Genomic DNA, 17,819 nt, shown 5'->3' on the forward strand with positions numbered 1-17,819 from the left:
AAGGGTGTTGATGGGTTGGATCATGGCGCTAGAGCTACTGGATTTAGATAGGTTGTGGGTTGGGTTTGACCCAACTCGACCCATGGATCTCTTCTCCCTTATGTGAGATAGACTTCAATTATGTTCTCTTCTCCCTCATGTCAACATACAAACTCCAACAGGAAATTAGTGGACATTAAAGGATGTAGATATATTCATGATATCAAGAAGAACCTGATTTCTATTGGTCAGTTAGATAGCACAGGTTATGCGGTAGAGTTTGGAAAGACTTCGTGGAAGATTATGAAGGGTGCTATGGGGGTAACACGTGACACAAAATCTGGAACTTTATACACCACTCTAGGATGTATAAACATAGTCGTTGTTGAGACTACTTTCATTTCAAGTGTATGACACAATATACTTGAACATATGAGTGCTAAAGAAATGAAGATGTTGACAGTGAAAGAAGTTTTAGAAGGCCTGAAATCTGTTGATATAGGTCTTTGTAAGAGCTGCATTATGGACCAACATAAACGAGTTAGCTTCACAAATACTGCCAGAGAATAGAAGAAAGTATAATTGAAAATGGTCCATGCAGACATTTGAGGCGGTTGGAAATGATCCATGCAGACGTTCGGGGATCATCTCCAGTTCCATCACTTGGTGGATCAAAGTTCTATATTACCTTCATCGATGGTTTCAGCAGGAAGGTATGAATTTATTTACTGAAACACAAGTCATATGTGTTTGTCACTTTCAAGAAGTGGAAAGCTAAAGTTGAAAATTGGATAGGCTTGAAGATCAAATGTATGAGGTCAAACAATGAGGATACGACAAATCAGAATTTAAAACATTTTGTGCAACTAGGGAATTAGATTGATAAGGACAACTCCTGGTAAGTCCAAAATGGTGTTACAGAAATGATGAACAAAACATTGAATGAGCGGGCAACGAGCATGAGAATTCATTCTAGACTACCAAAGACATTTTGAGCTAATGCTGTAAATACATCAACCTATTTGATCATTAGGTTAGTACCTTTGGAGTTCAAATTGCTAGAAGAGGTATGGACAGTAAAAGAACTCAAGTACTCTCACAAGGCCAAAATTTCATGGAAGGAAATGAATTCTTCATCCTCGTAGCAAAGCATTGAGACAAACCATTTTAATGTTATTAAGAATTAAAATAAATCAATAAATATGAGAGTAAGAACTCTACCTTTGAAGGAACCGCACTACATTTACTCTAAAAAAAAAAGTAAAAGTTTCAAATTCCACGATATCTTCTTTGATATGATTCAAACATAAGGTCAAGGTTTGTGGGAGTCTCTTGAAAGAATTTCAAGAGTATTCTTGTAGAGAGGGTTTGAGATCAATGACATTTGGCTCGACCCAAGATTACTATTTATAGGGCCCTTGGATAATGTTTAATAAATAATATATCTAAATATCTAATATATTAAGATATAATACCTTATTCAAATGGTTGAGAGATATCTCAATATATATTTAACTAATTTCAATTTTATTCAAATTTCAAACCAATTTAATTATTTAATGGGTCTAATATTCATTAATTATTTTAATATTTAATGTATCAAATAATAATAACAATATTTTTTTCTTAAAATATTTGTATATTAAATATTAATTTGAACTTTTTAAATTAAATATTTTTTTCTTTTCATATATCTAATATATTAAATAATGACACTTCAAAGTTTTCTTTCAATAATATAATATTAATTAATTAAATTCTTCGATTAATCAATTTTCATTAATTAACTATAAGTTACTCCATTGGAGAAATTATGTTCATTGATATAATCATTACAAACAAGTTAATCCGAGTGGTTCATAATTACAGCTGGGTCAAAAGTCCGTTTACCCTTAATTACATCTTTCACCTTAGGTACCATTGATTCTCTAATGAACAATTTGTTTATGATCCAATCACAAACCAAGTCACTCGGATGATTGAAAGGGTGTGGCCCATTGTTCAAGTTCTGAATTCAGCACTAAAGAACAACTTATCTATTTTTTTTAATCTAGAAAACAGCGAATTCCATTTAGTGATATTATGTTCCCAGCTCTCCATTTTATCAAATTCCAAAAATGGTAGACATATTGAATTAGCTACAAGAACCATTCTCACCCATTCAAATTAAAGGACAAACTCTTATAGGAGTTCATAATTCACAGGATTAAAATCGAGTCGCATATGATCATCATGTGAAATATTAATCTTCTCAATTAACGGATTTATAAAGAGGGGTTAAATATTTCTTGGTCTAGTCTTCTCGTTGTATAGGATACCCCACTCACATGTCTTCACAGGAACGATTTGGATCAAATCATTTGTAACAATTACAAAGTAGGTTATATCAATAATGTTACTAGGATAAGGCACCTAACCTTATCCATATAGTATATACCCTTTAGGTTGTTATTTGAGCATAATCATCTTATATGTCAACAACATACTATTCAAGATTACAACATTTTCATTGGAATTCAGCTGAGTAGCTCTAGTTGGAAGTCGGACATGTGTCCAAGGCCCTCTAGATGTGCTCTCTCGCCGATCTATCGACGTGTGTCCTACCAGAAGTTGTCTACTTGCGTAAATTCCAGAATCCGACGATTAGATCTATTTTGTTTCATTTTCTTTGAAATTTTTTTTTAATCTTCTTGTACATATCTTAGATCGATAAAATTCCTTCAAACAAGTTTTAGAGTTTCCATCACTCTACGTTATAGTAATTTTCGTATAATTTTTAAATATCCATAGACTAACATAATCGCGATCAAATATTGGAGTTCAAGTTCTTACCGTTCTTGGAGTCTTCTTAGAACTCATTCTTCTAATGCGATTCGACTCCGGATTCCTTCACAAAAAATGTGTGAAAACACACTAAGATTAACATACTAAAATCACATAAGCTAATTCCTTCAAATGCTCACGGATCATGAGAAAAGTCAAGACCTAAAAACCTATAGAACTCACCTTCGTTCTTTCTCGGATCTTAATGTAATCGAAAGGTCCAAATGCCTAAACCTCTGCTCCTTGATTCAATGATCACTTCCTATGAAGATTTCTTTGGGCGATTTCAATAACTTATTGGTAATATATTAATAACTTATTCAACTCACTATAATAATATATTCAAACGTTGAGTTGATGGTGAAATGTTAAAAGTTTAAATTGGTAATATATTATTATTATATTTTTTTTGCTAAATATTTTTTAATATTTTCTTTAAATAATAAATTTTGGATTAAACATCCATTTTTAATAATTTGATTAATAATATATTTTATTTTATTCTCAAATTTAGTTAGTTTATATTTTTCTTATTTTTAAGGGTAAGTTGGTAGCTTGTATTTTATTTAAAAACGGTGAACATTAATTAAAATTGGACTTTAGATTTTATTGGGACTTTGATCTCGTTTGTTGCACTCTCGATCCCAATTCTATTTCTCATTCTTAACATTGTATCAAAGCATTATCCTTAACATGATATCAGAGCATCATTCTTAACATAGTATCAATGCCTAAAGTCAAACCCTAACTCAATCAGTAAAACATTTACATCAGTCGATCATCCATCGGAGCCTAAAGTCAAACCCTAAGTCAATTAGTGAAGCCTTTACAGCCGCTGATCATCCATCGTGATAAGTCCAATCGAGTATCACACCAACCACAACTTCCTGCTTTCAACAGCTTCCAAACCTTAAGCAACCACTACTAGTCCTCGAGTCACAAATTACAGTCCCCGACTAGTCCATACATCACCACAAGTCGCAAGTCTGTGAGCCTAACATTACCACTACTATCGCAATAGTTCCACTCGCTTCTATTGGTATCCCACTTGTTTTTCAAATTCAATAACTTTGATATATACGTATTCCGCAAACCTACAATTCTCACTATACCATCACTTTCCAAAATCCAAACCCACTATTCAGCAAACCAACCGTGTTTAAGGAAGGATTTTTCTATCATGACTTTGTTTTAGACTCAATTTCTATCCAAACTAAGACCCACTAGTTCATCATGTCAAAAGAATGAAAAATTTCAGAGCAGGAGAAGAGGAACAACCGAAGAAAAGTGACGGAAATCAGAATGGAGGACGACAGATGAATTGAGATATATATCATCCTTCCACAAGATATATCGGTCCTTTTAAGCCCACATCTCAAAAGTGTTAATTTCTGGTTTGTATAGCGATGGTCTGATTGAGCATAGCAAATCATCAATATTTTTTTCCTCTCAACATTAAAATCAAGAACATATTCATTATCAAGATGTTTGTGGCGAGCTATTCAGATTCCGTCATCAAGAGGTAGCCTCCTAATCTTAATTTGGATCTTGAATTGGCTACATATATTCTCAATGATTCTACTAGACTGAGAACTGTGGTTGGCAACCTGTTCTCGATCATCCAATATCAAGAATACGTTATAAGCATCTTCAAATTTCTCACCAAGCTCAAAAGTGGCATATTCAAGATGTTCATATTTTCTTTCACAACCTCTCAAGTGATCCAGAGCACCGATCTTTGTGTTATTATCCAACTTTAAAACTTCGATGTTTATTTAACATATCATTATTATATTCATCACATTGATCAACCATCGTATTCTTTTTGTTCCAATCAAATTAAATGGGACAAATTACCAAATACTTGTTTAGAGCTAATTTGGTAGATATTTTCACTCCTGGGAAGACAGAAGTGTTATTGACCTACACTCTCTTCTCAAAGACAAGTTGAGTGTCATTGACCTACGCTCTCTACTTTCTCAAAGACAAGTTGAGTGTTATTGACCTACACTTGTAAAGACAAGTTAAGTGTTATTGACCTTCACGCCCCAATTTGAGGGGAGTATTAGAATATATTATAATAATGAGTTATATAATATATATTGACCTTCGCTCCAACTTGAGGGAGACTATTAGAATATATTATAATAGTTAGTTATGGAATATATCTTATATATTGTATTCAGTTATTATTTTTTATTTTTTTATTTTTTTATTCTTTATGATTTGATTAATAGTATATTTTATTTTATTATCAAAATTGAGTTAGTTTATATTTTCCTTATTTTAGATATGAGTTTAGATTGTGAACATTAATCAAAATTGGACTTTAGATCCCACTCACCTTCGATCCCAATTCTATTTTTCATCGGTACCAGAGCATTATTCTTTACAGGTTAATATATAAAATATATATTTATTTTTTTAAAACATTAAATTGAGGATTGCAACTATCTATATTTTGAAAAAAAAAAAACATTTTATTTATTATTTTTAAGAAGGGTGGGAGGACAAATAAACAAAAATAATTATAAATTATAAATTAAATTAAAATAAAATAAAATAAATATATTTGTATTATAAGAAAATTAATTCAAATTTTAGTGAGAAAAAAATAAAAAATAAATAAAGTTTAGTTGTAGATGTCACATTTCCCTTGGCCTTGTTATATCCAAAATCACGCATATGCCCCCAAATTCCTAACTAATTCACACCATAACCTTCTTCCGACTGTACTCTCCCACTGCGCCCCCTCCTCCAGTACTCCTCTCTTCCCACCGCCACCGCCACTGCCACCGCCACCGCCACTGCCACCACCGTCGTCCATGCCTTGCTGCTTCTTCTCCTTCTCCTTCCCAGGTATCCCCCTTTTTCTCTCTAATCTTTTGTTTTTTACCAACCGACATTAATTACTGCTTCAATTCTCCTTTTTCTTCCTTATCATCTGTAATCTCTTTCTCAGGTAACCAAATTCTTTGCCCGATCCCTGTATTTAGGGCACGATTTTTTATTAGTTGTTGTTGTTTTGCGCGATTATTTTCGCTTTCTACTGTTATTTCTGCTCCAAACTAATTGTTTATTTATTTTGTAGCGTTCTTGTCCTAAAAAAGGCATTCCGACATTAGAAGAAATTGAACTACGGTCGCGTTTCTTAGAAGGTCTTGAATTCTGCGTGCAAATCAACTACTTAGCTTTTGGTAAGTTCTGTTTACTTCATTTTGCGGGTTTTGCATTTTTGGTTCTGTTTGAACAGCTGAAAAAGTAATCTAGACTATTCTGAATATCTCTTTGGACCCTTTAATCAAGAATCTTTGTATCATTAAACGAGGGTTGTTCTTTCTCATATAGGCTGGAAGTTGATAAAATTTCTCAATTTTTCATCTTAATGCTACAAACAGAAGTTGAAATGGTTCTTTTTTAGTCCTTTTTTATATGATCTTTCTACTTTCCTCATTAATTCTAAGCAGAGGGCTTTCCTATAATCCCTATCCCTTCTCTGGAAGCAGGGGTGGCATCTTTCCACTGGACCCCAGCTTTTGGAACCCTTTTTCCTTGAACTTTATGTACATCTTTTTCTTCTTCTCCGCAAAAAAAAAAAAAACTGAGGGGCTTGTGAAATGTTCATGGTTGGGCAATAACATTTCTAGTAGAAAACTGAGGGGCTGACATTCGTTACCGATGCTGAAGCTGCTGAAAATTCTTCCTGTGATAATGAACAGAGCAATTAGTGAGGTCCTGAAGGAGGGGAAGCTTTAGAACCAAGACTGATAGGTTGGCTATAATTCTAAGAATAGCTAGATAAATTTTTAATCCTCAGTTTGTTACTTGGGTGTCCCAATTTTTAATCAACTTGGATTAGAAAAAATTGTCATCATACTTTTTGAACTCATTGAAGGCTTTAAGCCAATTTTATCCTTGGTTTTCATGCCTATTTGTTTCTTTTTGATAGGAAACAGTACCACACAATTTAAAGAAAATGGAATAACATGAAAAAAAAAGGGAGAAGAGGTATGAACTTAAAAAGATAGTCGTAGGGATTTCAAATTTTTCGACAATTAACATTGATTGAAAAGAAACCCTAATTTAAAAGATACAGAAGAATAGGCTTTTTAAAGAAGCCTTGAGCATCTCATAGATCTCATACTCCCTACAAACTTGTCTTGCGAAAGGTTGGCCAAATAAATAGTGGCATTATGGTATGAGGATCTGCAGATATTGCAGTAATTGATGTATGGAACTACAAAAGAGGGAGGAAAGCCCCAATCCAAGGGAGTAACACAAAATAATCTCCATTTGGAGGAAAGCTTGGTACAAAACTTTAGAAGCCCGTGAATGCATGTGAACAAGTATCATTCACTTAATCCCTTGCAAAACAAAGTTATATTGAGATGTGTGGATATTGACCAAGCTAAAGTCTTCTATCATCAAGTTGGTTGGCAGAATGTTGGTCCATGTCGCTGAATTTGTGCAATGGAGTGAGAAAGGCTTCTTAGTAAACAAAGTGGTCCCTCCGATAGGGGTTGGGTTAAAGTTAGATACCTCCTTCTTAATAGATGGAGTCGTGACACGCTAACCTTCATTTTGTAGGTTTTTGGTTGTTTTCTTTTGATGTGCTAAAATAATCTTGTAGAGGGCTTGACCTCATAAAAATTTGCATAAAAATTAAAGTAAATTTCTTTTGCTTCAGCCTTGCAAATAACCTTCTGTCTTCATGTTTTCAACTTCTTTTCCAATCACTGTTCAACTTAACCATTTTTTCAACTTGGCTTATTACATGGGAAGAATAGATCGTATTCATGGGGCCTTTTTCTCAATAGCAATCATGGCTTTTGAGCTGGAAAGGAGGAAGCAAGTATAGGCTTTTGTGCAATAGTCTTTACCAATTGATCCAATCCCTTTAACCAACCACAGATATCTATCCTTTGGATGATGACTTATCAACGATTGTTTCCATGTATCTTGTTAAGCCACATTTTTCCTGTACAGTTGGGCCAGCCCTATGCTAGTTGTTGAACTGGGCTTTTCCTTTGTCTTTTTCGACACCCACCACACTATCCTTCTCAACTTGAAGCATGGCTAATGTCAGCCCCCCTTACTGATCTTGTTCCTGTACTACTGACCCAGTCTTATCTAATCATCCATATTCTTTGTCATCATTTAGGTATGTTTTTCCCCTGCAAGAAAAAGAAGTCCGCTATTTTAACTCCAATATAATATATCTGTCCAAACTTTAGTTGCCAACAGAACCAAGCACTCCACCTCTTGCTGACAGTTGCCAGGTTTGGATATTAATTATTCCCTCCTAAACACTTCCTTGAGACAAATATTGAGGGGCTGTGTGCTGCCTTTCTTTACCATCTTCAGTGGCTCTTAAAGCCCCCTCCCAACACCGCCTGTTGACAGCCAAAGCCAAGCCAATCAAGGTTGGAGCATTCCCTATCAAAGTGGCACTTTTTGTCTCATCTAAAACAGGCCTTCCTTCCTGTCCAAGATTGAGGGGCATGGGGGGTAGAAACCTCCACTAAAATTGCTGCTGAGGGACCTTGCTGGGATAGGTTGTATATGATGGGAGGAACCTCCTCATAATGCCATACGTGGAACCAACCTCAAAGCTGGGCTTCTCTTTTCTGCTAATATTCTTGTCCATGATCAGAGGACCCCTAAGTGCTGGAGCAAAGGTTAATGCTTCTTAAGATGCAGAAATTTGGTCTCTCTGTCATTTATCACCGTCTCTAAAAAATAGTACTTCTGCAGTAAATCCTTGAATTTCGTCCACATAATGAGTTCCTTGGCGTGAACTTCTGATGCCTTTGCAGATTTCGAACTCATGTGCGCTTCATCTTGGGGCATAAACATTGGCCCTGTAAACATCAACCAGTCCTCACAGTTCAAGTAATCGAACATTGCTTCCAGCTCTACATCCACTATTTTTCCACCGTCGCCTCTTCTGGTTGACTGTCAAAGTGGGAGGTCTGTATTTTTTGAAGCCTGATGAGAAGTTTCAGCTTCATCATGGAGTGCAGGAATCTGGTTGGGGTTGCAAAGCTGCCTATTGCCTCTTTTGTCATGTTATTGAAAAGGACTTGAAGGGCCTTTGGTGTGAGTGTTGTTTAGTGCTCTACAGGAGGAGCAGGAGGAGCTGGGGGATCCATTCCTTTTTGAGTTTCCACTGCATCACCTTGAGCTCCTTGGTCTGTCAGCTTGATCTCTAGGTCTGGTGACCTCGTTGAGCCATTGTTTGGAAGAAAGACACTAGGGTTATACAAACCAAGCGCTAACCTAAGCCTACCATTTGGGTTCTATCAATGGTAGACACAGGCACATGTTCCAAAATAAGGTCCTTCAGACCTTGTGCACTATTTTCCTTTTACGGGTTGTTTGGCCCCTGGATCTCTAAACCAAATTTGACTCAATGTAATCAATATGCACACACAATCTCATGGGTTACAACAGTGGCAAAACCATGAGGTTACAGACACAACTCCGGTTATCAATGGCAACTGCTGCCGCAACAACCATTGCCATTGTCACTCGCCATCGACCACCAATACAATTTTCTTTTTCCTTTCTTTATTCTTCCTCTGGCTTTCTCCCCTTCTTCTCCAAATTTTCAAATAAAAAATGAAGTTTTTTGAAATGGAAGGGAGAAAGATAAGAGAAACAAAAGCCCCTTGTAAACCTAACCTTCAAGGGAGAGAGATATGAGAAAAGAAAGCCCCCCTTAAACCTAACCTTTGATTTTAGGTAATCGACTGGATATATATATATATATATATTTCAAAATTTGAGGTAGAAGGATGGAAAGGAGGTGGATTGTAAGGAGTAGAAGAAGGGAAGGAGAGGAAAGAAGAAGAAAAGGAAAAGAGAGGGAAAAAGAAAAAACATGGTGATGATGGATGATGGTGGTGGTGGCCATGGATGGGAGAAGAAAGAAAAACATAAAATATAACAATGTTTTTCATTACAATTAATTTTTTTCGAATTTATATATTTGAATCAACAATTATAAGCAACTCAATATTTTGTCTATATTAGGATTGACCTTCCTATTTATGAATTGCTTCACTGAATGTTCAACCTTTTTTATGACAACTTTAGGTGGCCATTGATTACTATGTTAACTTTCTTTATGTTTGTTCATACTTTTGTATCTTACTTCTAAACTTCATATCTTTATGTTCGAACTCATGATCGTAAACATTGCCATGTTATGTTTTCTTTTTCTTAATGGTAAACAATGTTTTGATTTTTGGAAACAAATTCTGTATTCTTAGACTATAACATAAATTAAATATTTAATTCAAGTCTCAAAAAATTGACCCATACACAAGAGGTTCTACCATTCACAAAATAAGAGAAAAAAGGGAATGAACAGTCCAACCTTGGAGTGTAGAACATTGCACCCCAAACGCAAACTTCTGAACCCCAGACTTCTCAATACAACACCCAAAACACATGATATGAAAACTCTAGCCGATTGGATCTAAAAACCCTCATGGATATACAAACCCACAGAACACAAATGCTAAAAGCCCCAACTTAAGATGATTTCATCCCAAATGATTATAACTCTTGGAAATTCGATCTAACTACCTTATTGAGAGTAGAACCTTTAGATCTAAAATATCCAAAAACCTCAAAACACTAAGGAATCACCCCTAAGGAAAGTAAGATTCACATTACCTCGTTGGTCAATTATATCATGGCAAGAAAATTTGTTTGAGATTTGAATCACTTCACAAGCAAGATCGATGCGACCTAAACTATATAGAATTCTACATAGAATTGTATAGAAACTTAGCACTAGGCTCTAGGAAAGCACAAAAACACTTTTTACAACATTTTTCGAGTCTATTTTACAAAGACAACTTACATGGTTTTATATAGCCTCAAAACGAGACCTTTGACTTTCCATGAGACATTTCAAGAGTTGTAACCTTCATACTTTATGACTATAATTATCCCCTATATAAATATAGCCTAAAAGTAAATAAAAAGTCTTAAAACTTAAAATATAATTATGAAACACTCTAAATCTAGATTATCATCTACCCAAGAATTTGTAACCATTTAAGAATAAATGAAGTCTCACTTGACGTAGCTTGAATCTATTGTTGCATAAATGAAGTGTGATTCTTCTTTAATGTGGCATTAATTGCAAATTGAGTTTATCTTGTGTTAATTTGAACAACATTTTTTTACATCTTCTTTGAAATTCATATGGCATGATTAGGATGTCTTTATTCATATCATTCTCCATTCCTTTAAGAGGATTCGTCCTCAAATATATTTGTGAAACTTTGCTGCAAAAAGTAAGGAGAAACAACCAAACAAAACCGGTGTGAGAACAAAAAATAAAAGGCAACAACAACCAATCTTCGAGGTAGCAGTAAGAAACGAAGACAAGATTATCCTGAAGGCAAACTAACATCGAAAACAATCAGGAGGCAAACAAAGAGTCTGAAGCAGCAAGACAACCAAAAAAACGCTTCAACGGGCACAAAACCATTGATCGAAAAGCCTTGAGAAAGAAACAACTTTGTGGCAAACCAATGATAGGAAAATGTAATAAATAATATTAAGATCCAAATCTTCAACGAAGAAACGCTCATCTCCAAACCAAATACAAAAATACTTATTGTCAATACAACAACCACTATGCTCCTTGACAAAGTGACTTTGATAAACAACCAGGAAAGAAAAGAATCTCACAAATCCAAACCAAACCACACTTTCTTAAAGGTATGGAGAACCCAACCAAAGGAGCAAACCAACACTCTAAACTGAAGGAGAAAAAGAATTTGGTGATGGAGAAGAACGGCGAAGAAGAATGATTGGCGATGAATGGAGTAAACGGGTAGGAGAAAAGAAATCCCAAAAACGTCTAAGAACCCAAAATGATGGTGGATGGCGCAACGATTGACGATAATGCTCATCTTATTTATCTTTTAAAAACTAACCTGGTTTTCTATTGAATGCTGTAATTGATTGTAAATTGCAATGTTGTATTATTTAGTACTTCCTATTTATTTTTTAAAAAAAATTATAGTTTTTTCTTTTCCTAAAAAAATGCAACTCAGTTGTATATAGTGGGGTATACTCCCTTCTAACATGACTTTCTTTCTTTCCTCTTTTTGGTGGCAGTGTGGTATAGTAGTGTGTAATACTAGTTCTTTAGCTCAACATGAAGCAAATTTGCAGAATCGTGTGATGCTGGTGCCTTCTTACTCTGATGAATTAATGGCCGATCATTCTTTAATTGTATCTGAGGCTGATCATTCTTTAATTGTATCTGATGCTGAGCTTAGTCTGGTAGATCACACCCTGGTTATTGGACAAGAATTTCCTGATGTTGAAACATGCCGGAGAATGTTGAAAGATATTGCTATAGCTATGCATTTTGATATTCGAATCGTTAAATCTGATCGTAGTCGGTTTATAGCCAAATGCTCCAAGGAAGGTTGCCCTTGGCGCGTGCATGTAGCAAAATGCCCTGGAGTGCCAACTTTTACAGTTAGAACCCTACATGGCGAGCATACTTGTGAAGGTGTTCGTAATCTTCATCATCAGCAAGCCTCTGTGGGATGGGTTGCCAGATCTGTGGCAGCACAAGTACGAGATAATCCACAGTATAAACCCAAGGAAATTCTCCGGGATATCCGCGATCAGCACGGAGTTGCTGTATCCTACATGCAAGCTTGGCGTGGGAAAGAACGTAGCATGGCTGCACTTCATGGAACTTTTGAAGATGGGTATCGTCTTCTTCCTGCTTATTGTGAACAAATAAGGAAAACAAACCCTGGAAGTTTTGCTTCAGTTTTTGCAACTGGACAAGAAAATTGCTTCCAGCGATTGTTTGTTTCATATCGCGCTTCGATATATGGGTTTATAAACGCCTGTAGACCGCTTCTTGAACTTGACAAAGTACATCTTAAAGGAAAATACTTGGGAGCCTTACTGTGTGCTGCGGTTGTTGATGCAGATGATTCATTGTTCCCATTAGCTATTGCAGTTGTTGATGTGGATAGTGATGAAAATTGGATGTGGTTCATGTCAGAATTGCGAAAGCTTCTTGGGGTAAATACTGATAGTATGCCTAGATTGACAATACTATCTGAAAGACAAAGAGGCATGGTTGAGGCGGTTGAAACACATTTTCCGAGTGCCTTTCATGGATTCTGTCTGCGTTATGTAAGCGAAAATTTTCGCGATACGTTTAAAAACACGAAGTTGGTCAATATTTTTTGGAATGCTGTTTATGCTCTCACTGCAGCTGAATTCGACAGCAAAATTGCTGAGATGGTGGAGATCTCACAAGAAGTAATAACATGGTTTGAACACTTCCCTCCCCAACTGTGGGCTGTAGCATATTTTGAAGGTGTGCGGTATGGCCATTTTACATTAGGGGTTACAGAGTTGTTGTATAATTGGGCACTCGAGTGTCACGAGCTCCCCATCGTGCAGATGATGGAACATATTCGTAACGAAATGGCATCTTGGTTTAACGAGCGGCGTGAAATGGGAATGAGATGGACCTCCATTCTCGTACCCTTTGCCGAGAAGCGGATCGCCGAAGCAATTGCAGATGCTCGTTGTTATCAAGTACTTCGTGCAAATGAAGTTGAATTTGAAATCGTCTCAACTGAGCGGACAAATATCGTGGAGATACATAGTCGTGTGTGCTCCTGTCGTTGTTGGCAATTGTATGGTCTGCCTTGTGCTCATGCTGCAGCTGCTCTAATGTCATGTGGGCAGAATGCTCATCTATTTGCTGAGCCATGTTTCACCGTCGCTAGTTACCGTGAAACGTATTCTAAAATGATATACCCGATCCTCGACAAGAGCCTGTGGAAGGAATCGGGCGAAGGAGAAGGAGGTGTGAAGGTTGATATCACAATACGCCCTCCCAAAATTCGTCGCCCACCGGGAAGGCCGAAAAAGAAAGTTCTGAGTTGAAAACTTGAAGCGCCCAAAGAGGGTTGTACAGTGTGGTCGTTGCCATTTGTTGGGACACTCTCAAAAGAAATGCACAATGCCAATGGGACATTAAGGAGATCGTCGAATATATTATCTTCCAGTAGAAATGCAATAGAATTAGTGTAATGTGCAATATCAATTCTCTTGTAACCTATAGTTGCAAAATAATATACTAAGTTATTTTTTGCCTAATTAAATAGTTTTTTTTTTTTTTATTAAATTTATCATCCTTGTTCGGATATAGATATGTATATTATTTATAAGAGCTAATATATCTTCGTTTATTCTTCATCCTGATACGTAATGTATCTTCATTTATCTTTACCCATTTGAGTTAGTTTGATTTAAGTTTATATATCTTCATTTATCTTTACCAGTTTGAGTTTATATATCTTCATTTACCTTTACCTCACCATTCGAGAAGTGCCCATGATGTCAATCTAAGCAACAATCTTTTGGGCAACTTCAAAATTTTGACACTTGGCTCTTTGTTTTGAGTCACAACACAAAAAATCGACACTCAAAATTCAAAAGAACAAGTAGTAGCCTAAGTTGGAAGCTAAGTCGATGCAAAGAAGACAACGAGATCGATGATATAGTATATATATCTTAATCAATGAAGGAAGTAGAAAGCTCTATTCTAACTTTGATTTGTAGACTTCAAAGGTATAAAAATGGTTACAAATTAGGAATCATGAAGGTAAATAATATGCTTCGAGTGCGTCTTACTCAGGCATTCTACGTACCTCCAATAGTTAAATTACGCAATTGGCAAACCCATTATGTGAGGATTGTTGGGAGGGAGGCCCACATTGGCTAATTTAAGGACTGGAAAACCCATTAGGTGAGAATTGTTGGGAGGGAGGCCCACATTGGCTAATTTAAGGAATGATCATACATATCCATTAGTATGAGACCAGACAATATCATACCATTGTTGAGAGTCATAATTCGTTCAGAAAACGTGTTTGATTGTTTGTAAAAATTTGAGTTTGAATGTCGTAACTAATTAGGTTAAAATGTCTCTGAATAACATTAGCACCATAAGAGGGCCTAACTCTTATTAGTTTGTGTAAGCTTGAAGGTCAACGGTTTAAGTCAGGCTTTGAGACATAAGCCTCAATAGTCTTTTAAAACATTGTTTAGGAAAGAACTTTAAAAGAAAATAGCAAGAACTTTATGTTTGAAATCGTAATTCCAATCCTCTTTATATATATAAGAGTGGTTCATAATTACAGGTAAAATCTTTTTACCCTGTAATTGCAAGATTGTATTCTTACCTTTATATTTGGGTTCTTAAAATAATAAATAATTAGTCTAAATCAAAGAACAAGCTCATTAGTTCATAACTTACTTAAGAGCAAGATCAAATAGCATATGATCATGATGTGAGATATTGATATTTCAAATTTATAAGGAGAAATTAAAAATGCTATGATCTAGTCTCATACAAGTTCGCCGGAAAACGATTTCCCAACATCTTCCGGGCCACTCCAAAGAATTTTCTGGATTGAAAAAATTTGCATATAGGTGTATATGGGTTTATTAGAAGGGAAAAAAAAAAAAAAAAGGGAAATTAAGAACGGTTCTTGGTGTTCATGCACTTCTCAACGGTCTTTGCATTGGCTTTGACAAATTGCTTGGAGTCTTTGGTAGTCTCAACCACTGTGTCCTTTGCCCTATGGGCTGAGTCCTTTGCTGCTTCCATTGCCTCCTTTGCCTTTGCTGATACCTCTTGCGCTCTTGCACTCAGCATCCCTGCCATATCCCTTGTCTTCTCACTCACCTGCATTTTCAAATTCACACTTATCTATCTTCAACATCGCTCTCATCCGTAGCTTCGATTCAGTTGATTTAAAAAATAAAATAAAATAAAAGGTGGGGAGTTTTGATTACATGTTCTGCAGTAGAGTAAGCCTTGTCCTGCATCATATGTTCACCCGGCGTCATTCCTTCATTCGCCTCTGGCTTTATGGCATCTTTGGCTTCTAACCCATCTTGTGGTGGATTTGTCTGTCAAAAACACACAAAAATATATCACAATCGACGACATCACAACATCATCTGAAATATGAGATTCAAATATCTGACTTCTTCAATTTTTACCCTTTTAACGAACCAATTTGGTGGAATCATAACACGATATGGACGTACTTACATGAATAGATTTGGGGTTGGAAGCGAAAAGGAGGGAAGTGTTGGAAGTGGGTGATCTCCTTGCAATGGCTGGTGCCCCAAAATGACCAAACTTTGGTAGGCTCTTGAAGAGGGTGGAGCTTCCCATTTTTTTATATTTATTTATTTATTATTTTTGTGAAGTTTGAAAGAAGAATTAATTGAGGAGTGGAAATGAGAAAGAGGGTATTTATAGGGTAAGAAAAAGGCCAAATAAAGGGTTTTGGTTGTCAAAATGAGAGCATTTTGCGCACATCATTGGCCTCCCACTTACTCAGCTGACCATTTTTTTTTTTTTTTTTTTCAAACTTTTAAATATTTTGATTTAATCAATTCTAACTTTGCATAAAAAAAATTATTTTTAAGAGTTATCTAAAAGAAAAAGAAGTCGAGCATCCTCGATGGGATAGTAAAAAAATGACTAAGACTCCAAAAGAAAAAAGGAGTCGAGCCTTGATTAAGGGGAGACGTACTTTGTTTTAAGGGAGGTGTTGGATGATGAAAGTCCCACGTTGGCTAATTTAGGGAATGATCATGGATTTATAATCAAAGAATACTATCTCATTGGTACGAGGCGTTTTTGGAAACCCAAAGCAAATGCATGAGAGCTTATGCTCAAAATCGACAATATCATACCATTGTGGAGAGTCGTGTTCATATTTAGAACTATTAAAGTGAAAACAAGTACAAAAAATTGAGAGGACGGTGCTGAGAAGTCCTAAGATAGCTTGTTACTTAAACACACTCATCTTTCTAATCTCTTTGTAGCGTTGAAAGTTATAGATAGTCTTGACACTTCATCAATTTTTCTTATTTCTTTCATACGGTTTAGGGTAGAATATTGAGGTGTTAGTCGTAGCGTCTCAATGCTACCTCTTTTTCGGGAGGAAAATAAAATAATATTTCGATTATATACTATTTTGGAGAGTTGGAGGAGATTTTTGGAGAGAAAAATTATGTATGTAAGGAACCACGACCATCCATATTGATATATAACATTTTGTTCACTTTGAGCACCTTTTAATCAATATTGGGTAGCCCTCAAACAAGGTATATCATAGATCCTCCCGCTAAGGTAAGATAAGGGAATGACTTTGATACCAAATTAGGAACAACGACCATCCACATTGATATCATACTATCTACTTTGGACATATGCGCTCATTGCTTGACTTTTTGTTTCCCCAAAAAAAACCTCATCCATGATCTTCCCTTTTAATTGTTCAATGTAATGTAATATATCAGTCAACCTTGAAAATGTAACGACCCAACGTGTAGGATCCTGGCATTCTCATACATCTCCTACAACATAGTCATATTATCTACTCTTCGCTTCTTAAGAGTGAAAACTATCCCTACAGACGAACACGACATAAAATTGCTCCAAGTAAAGCACGCTTAACCATGGAATTCCTATGATTGAGTCATCAAAATGGAAGATGCATCTTATTGATATAGATACTATCCCATGAAAATTCAAGGAAGGTGCACCTTACTGATATAAGTAATGACTTTCAATTCTTTTAAACCTTTCTTAGTCATCCTATCCTCAAAATCGTTCTCATTCGAATATGATCTCGGTTCATTCATGTATCATTTATTTACTCAGGTGTTGCAAAAAATATTGCTAGATTTACAAAAGTGAAATATCAATGCTCGTTTACAATATTACTTTTTCTTAACAGCTGGAATGAGTAAAAATTTAGAATTTTTTATAGCGTTTTTGTATAATTATAATGGTTACTTTAATAGAATATGAAGGTAAAACTTATATATGTTCGCAACATTTTTATTAAACCTTTAATATCTTTACATAGCTAAAAGATTAAGGTACACTTGGCCCGTCGACATCGAGAACTGAGGAG

At 35.6% G+C, this 17,819-nt stretch overlaps 2 protein-coding genes across 3 annotated transcripts; one reads left to right on the forward strand and one right to left on the reverse strand.

Moving 5' to 3' along the window:
• The first annotated feature begins 5,515 nt into the window (after window positions 1-5,515).
• Window positions 5,516-14,070, forward strand: LOC111806150. 2 transcript variants are annotated; one of them, XM_023691518.1, is made up of 4 exons: window positions 5,516-5,661; window positions 5,894-5,999; window positions 8,619-9,139; window positions 11,947-14,070. In XM_023691518.1, the coding sequence occupies exons 3-4, from the start codon at window positions 9,125-9,127 to the stop codon at window positions 13,756-13,758; spliced, it is 1,827 nt and encodes a 608-aa protein (XP_023547286.1). In that variant the 5' UTR covers window positions 5,516-5,661; window positions 5,894-5,999; window positions 8,619-9,124; the 3' UTR covers window positions 13,759-14,070. The 2 variants fall into 2 exon arrangements, with proteins under 2 accessions (XP_023547286.1, XP_023547287.1); XM_023691519.1 differs by lacking the exon at window positions 8,619-9,139 and having other exon boundaries at window positions 11,947-14,068.
• Window positions 14,071-15,225: 1,155 nt separating this feature from the next.
• Window positions 15,226-16,063, reverse strand: LOC111805532 (uncharacterized protein At4g13230). Its single transcript, XM_023690642.1, has 3 exons — window positions 15,938-16,063; window positions 15,676-15,792; window positions 15,226-15,565 (listed from the first exon to the last, which is right to left on the reverse strand). Exons 1-3 carry the CDS (start codon window positions 16,061-16,063, stop codon window positions 15,356-15,358), a joined length of 453 nt encoding a protein of 150 aa, XP_023546410.1. The 3' UTR covers window positions 15,226-15,355.
• Window positions 16,064-17,819: the final 1,756 nt, after the last annotated feature.

Source organism: Cucurbita pepo, chromosome LG11 (assembly GCF_002806865.2).
Source record: "Cucurbita pepo subsp. pepo cultivar mu-cu-16 chromosome LG11, ASM280686v2, whole genome shotgun sequence".
NCBI classification, from domain to species: Eukaryota; Viridiplantae; Streptophyta; class Magnoliopsida; order Cucurbitales; family Cucurbitaceae; genus Cucurbita; species Cucurbita pepo.

Bases quoted from the DNA above. Each gene is read 5' to 3' on its own strand.
- LOC111805532 (XM_023690642.1), bottom strand. From the start codon at position 16,063: ATGGGAAGCTCCACCCTCTTCAAGAGCCTACCAAAGTTTGGTCATTTT. The intron at 15,793-15,937 runs GTAAGTACGTCC...TGTTTTTGACAG, and splicing joins CCAACCCCAAATCTATTCAT to ACAAATCCACCACAAGATGG. The intron at 15,566-15,675 runs GTAATCAAAACT...TTGAAAATGCAG, and splicing joins CTTACTCTACTGCAGAACAT to GTGAGTGAGAAGACAAGGGA.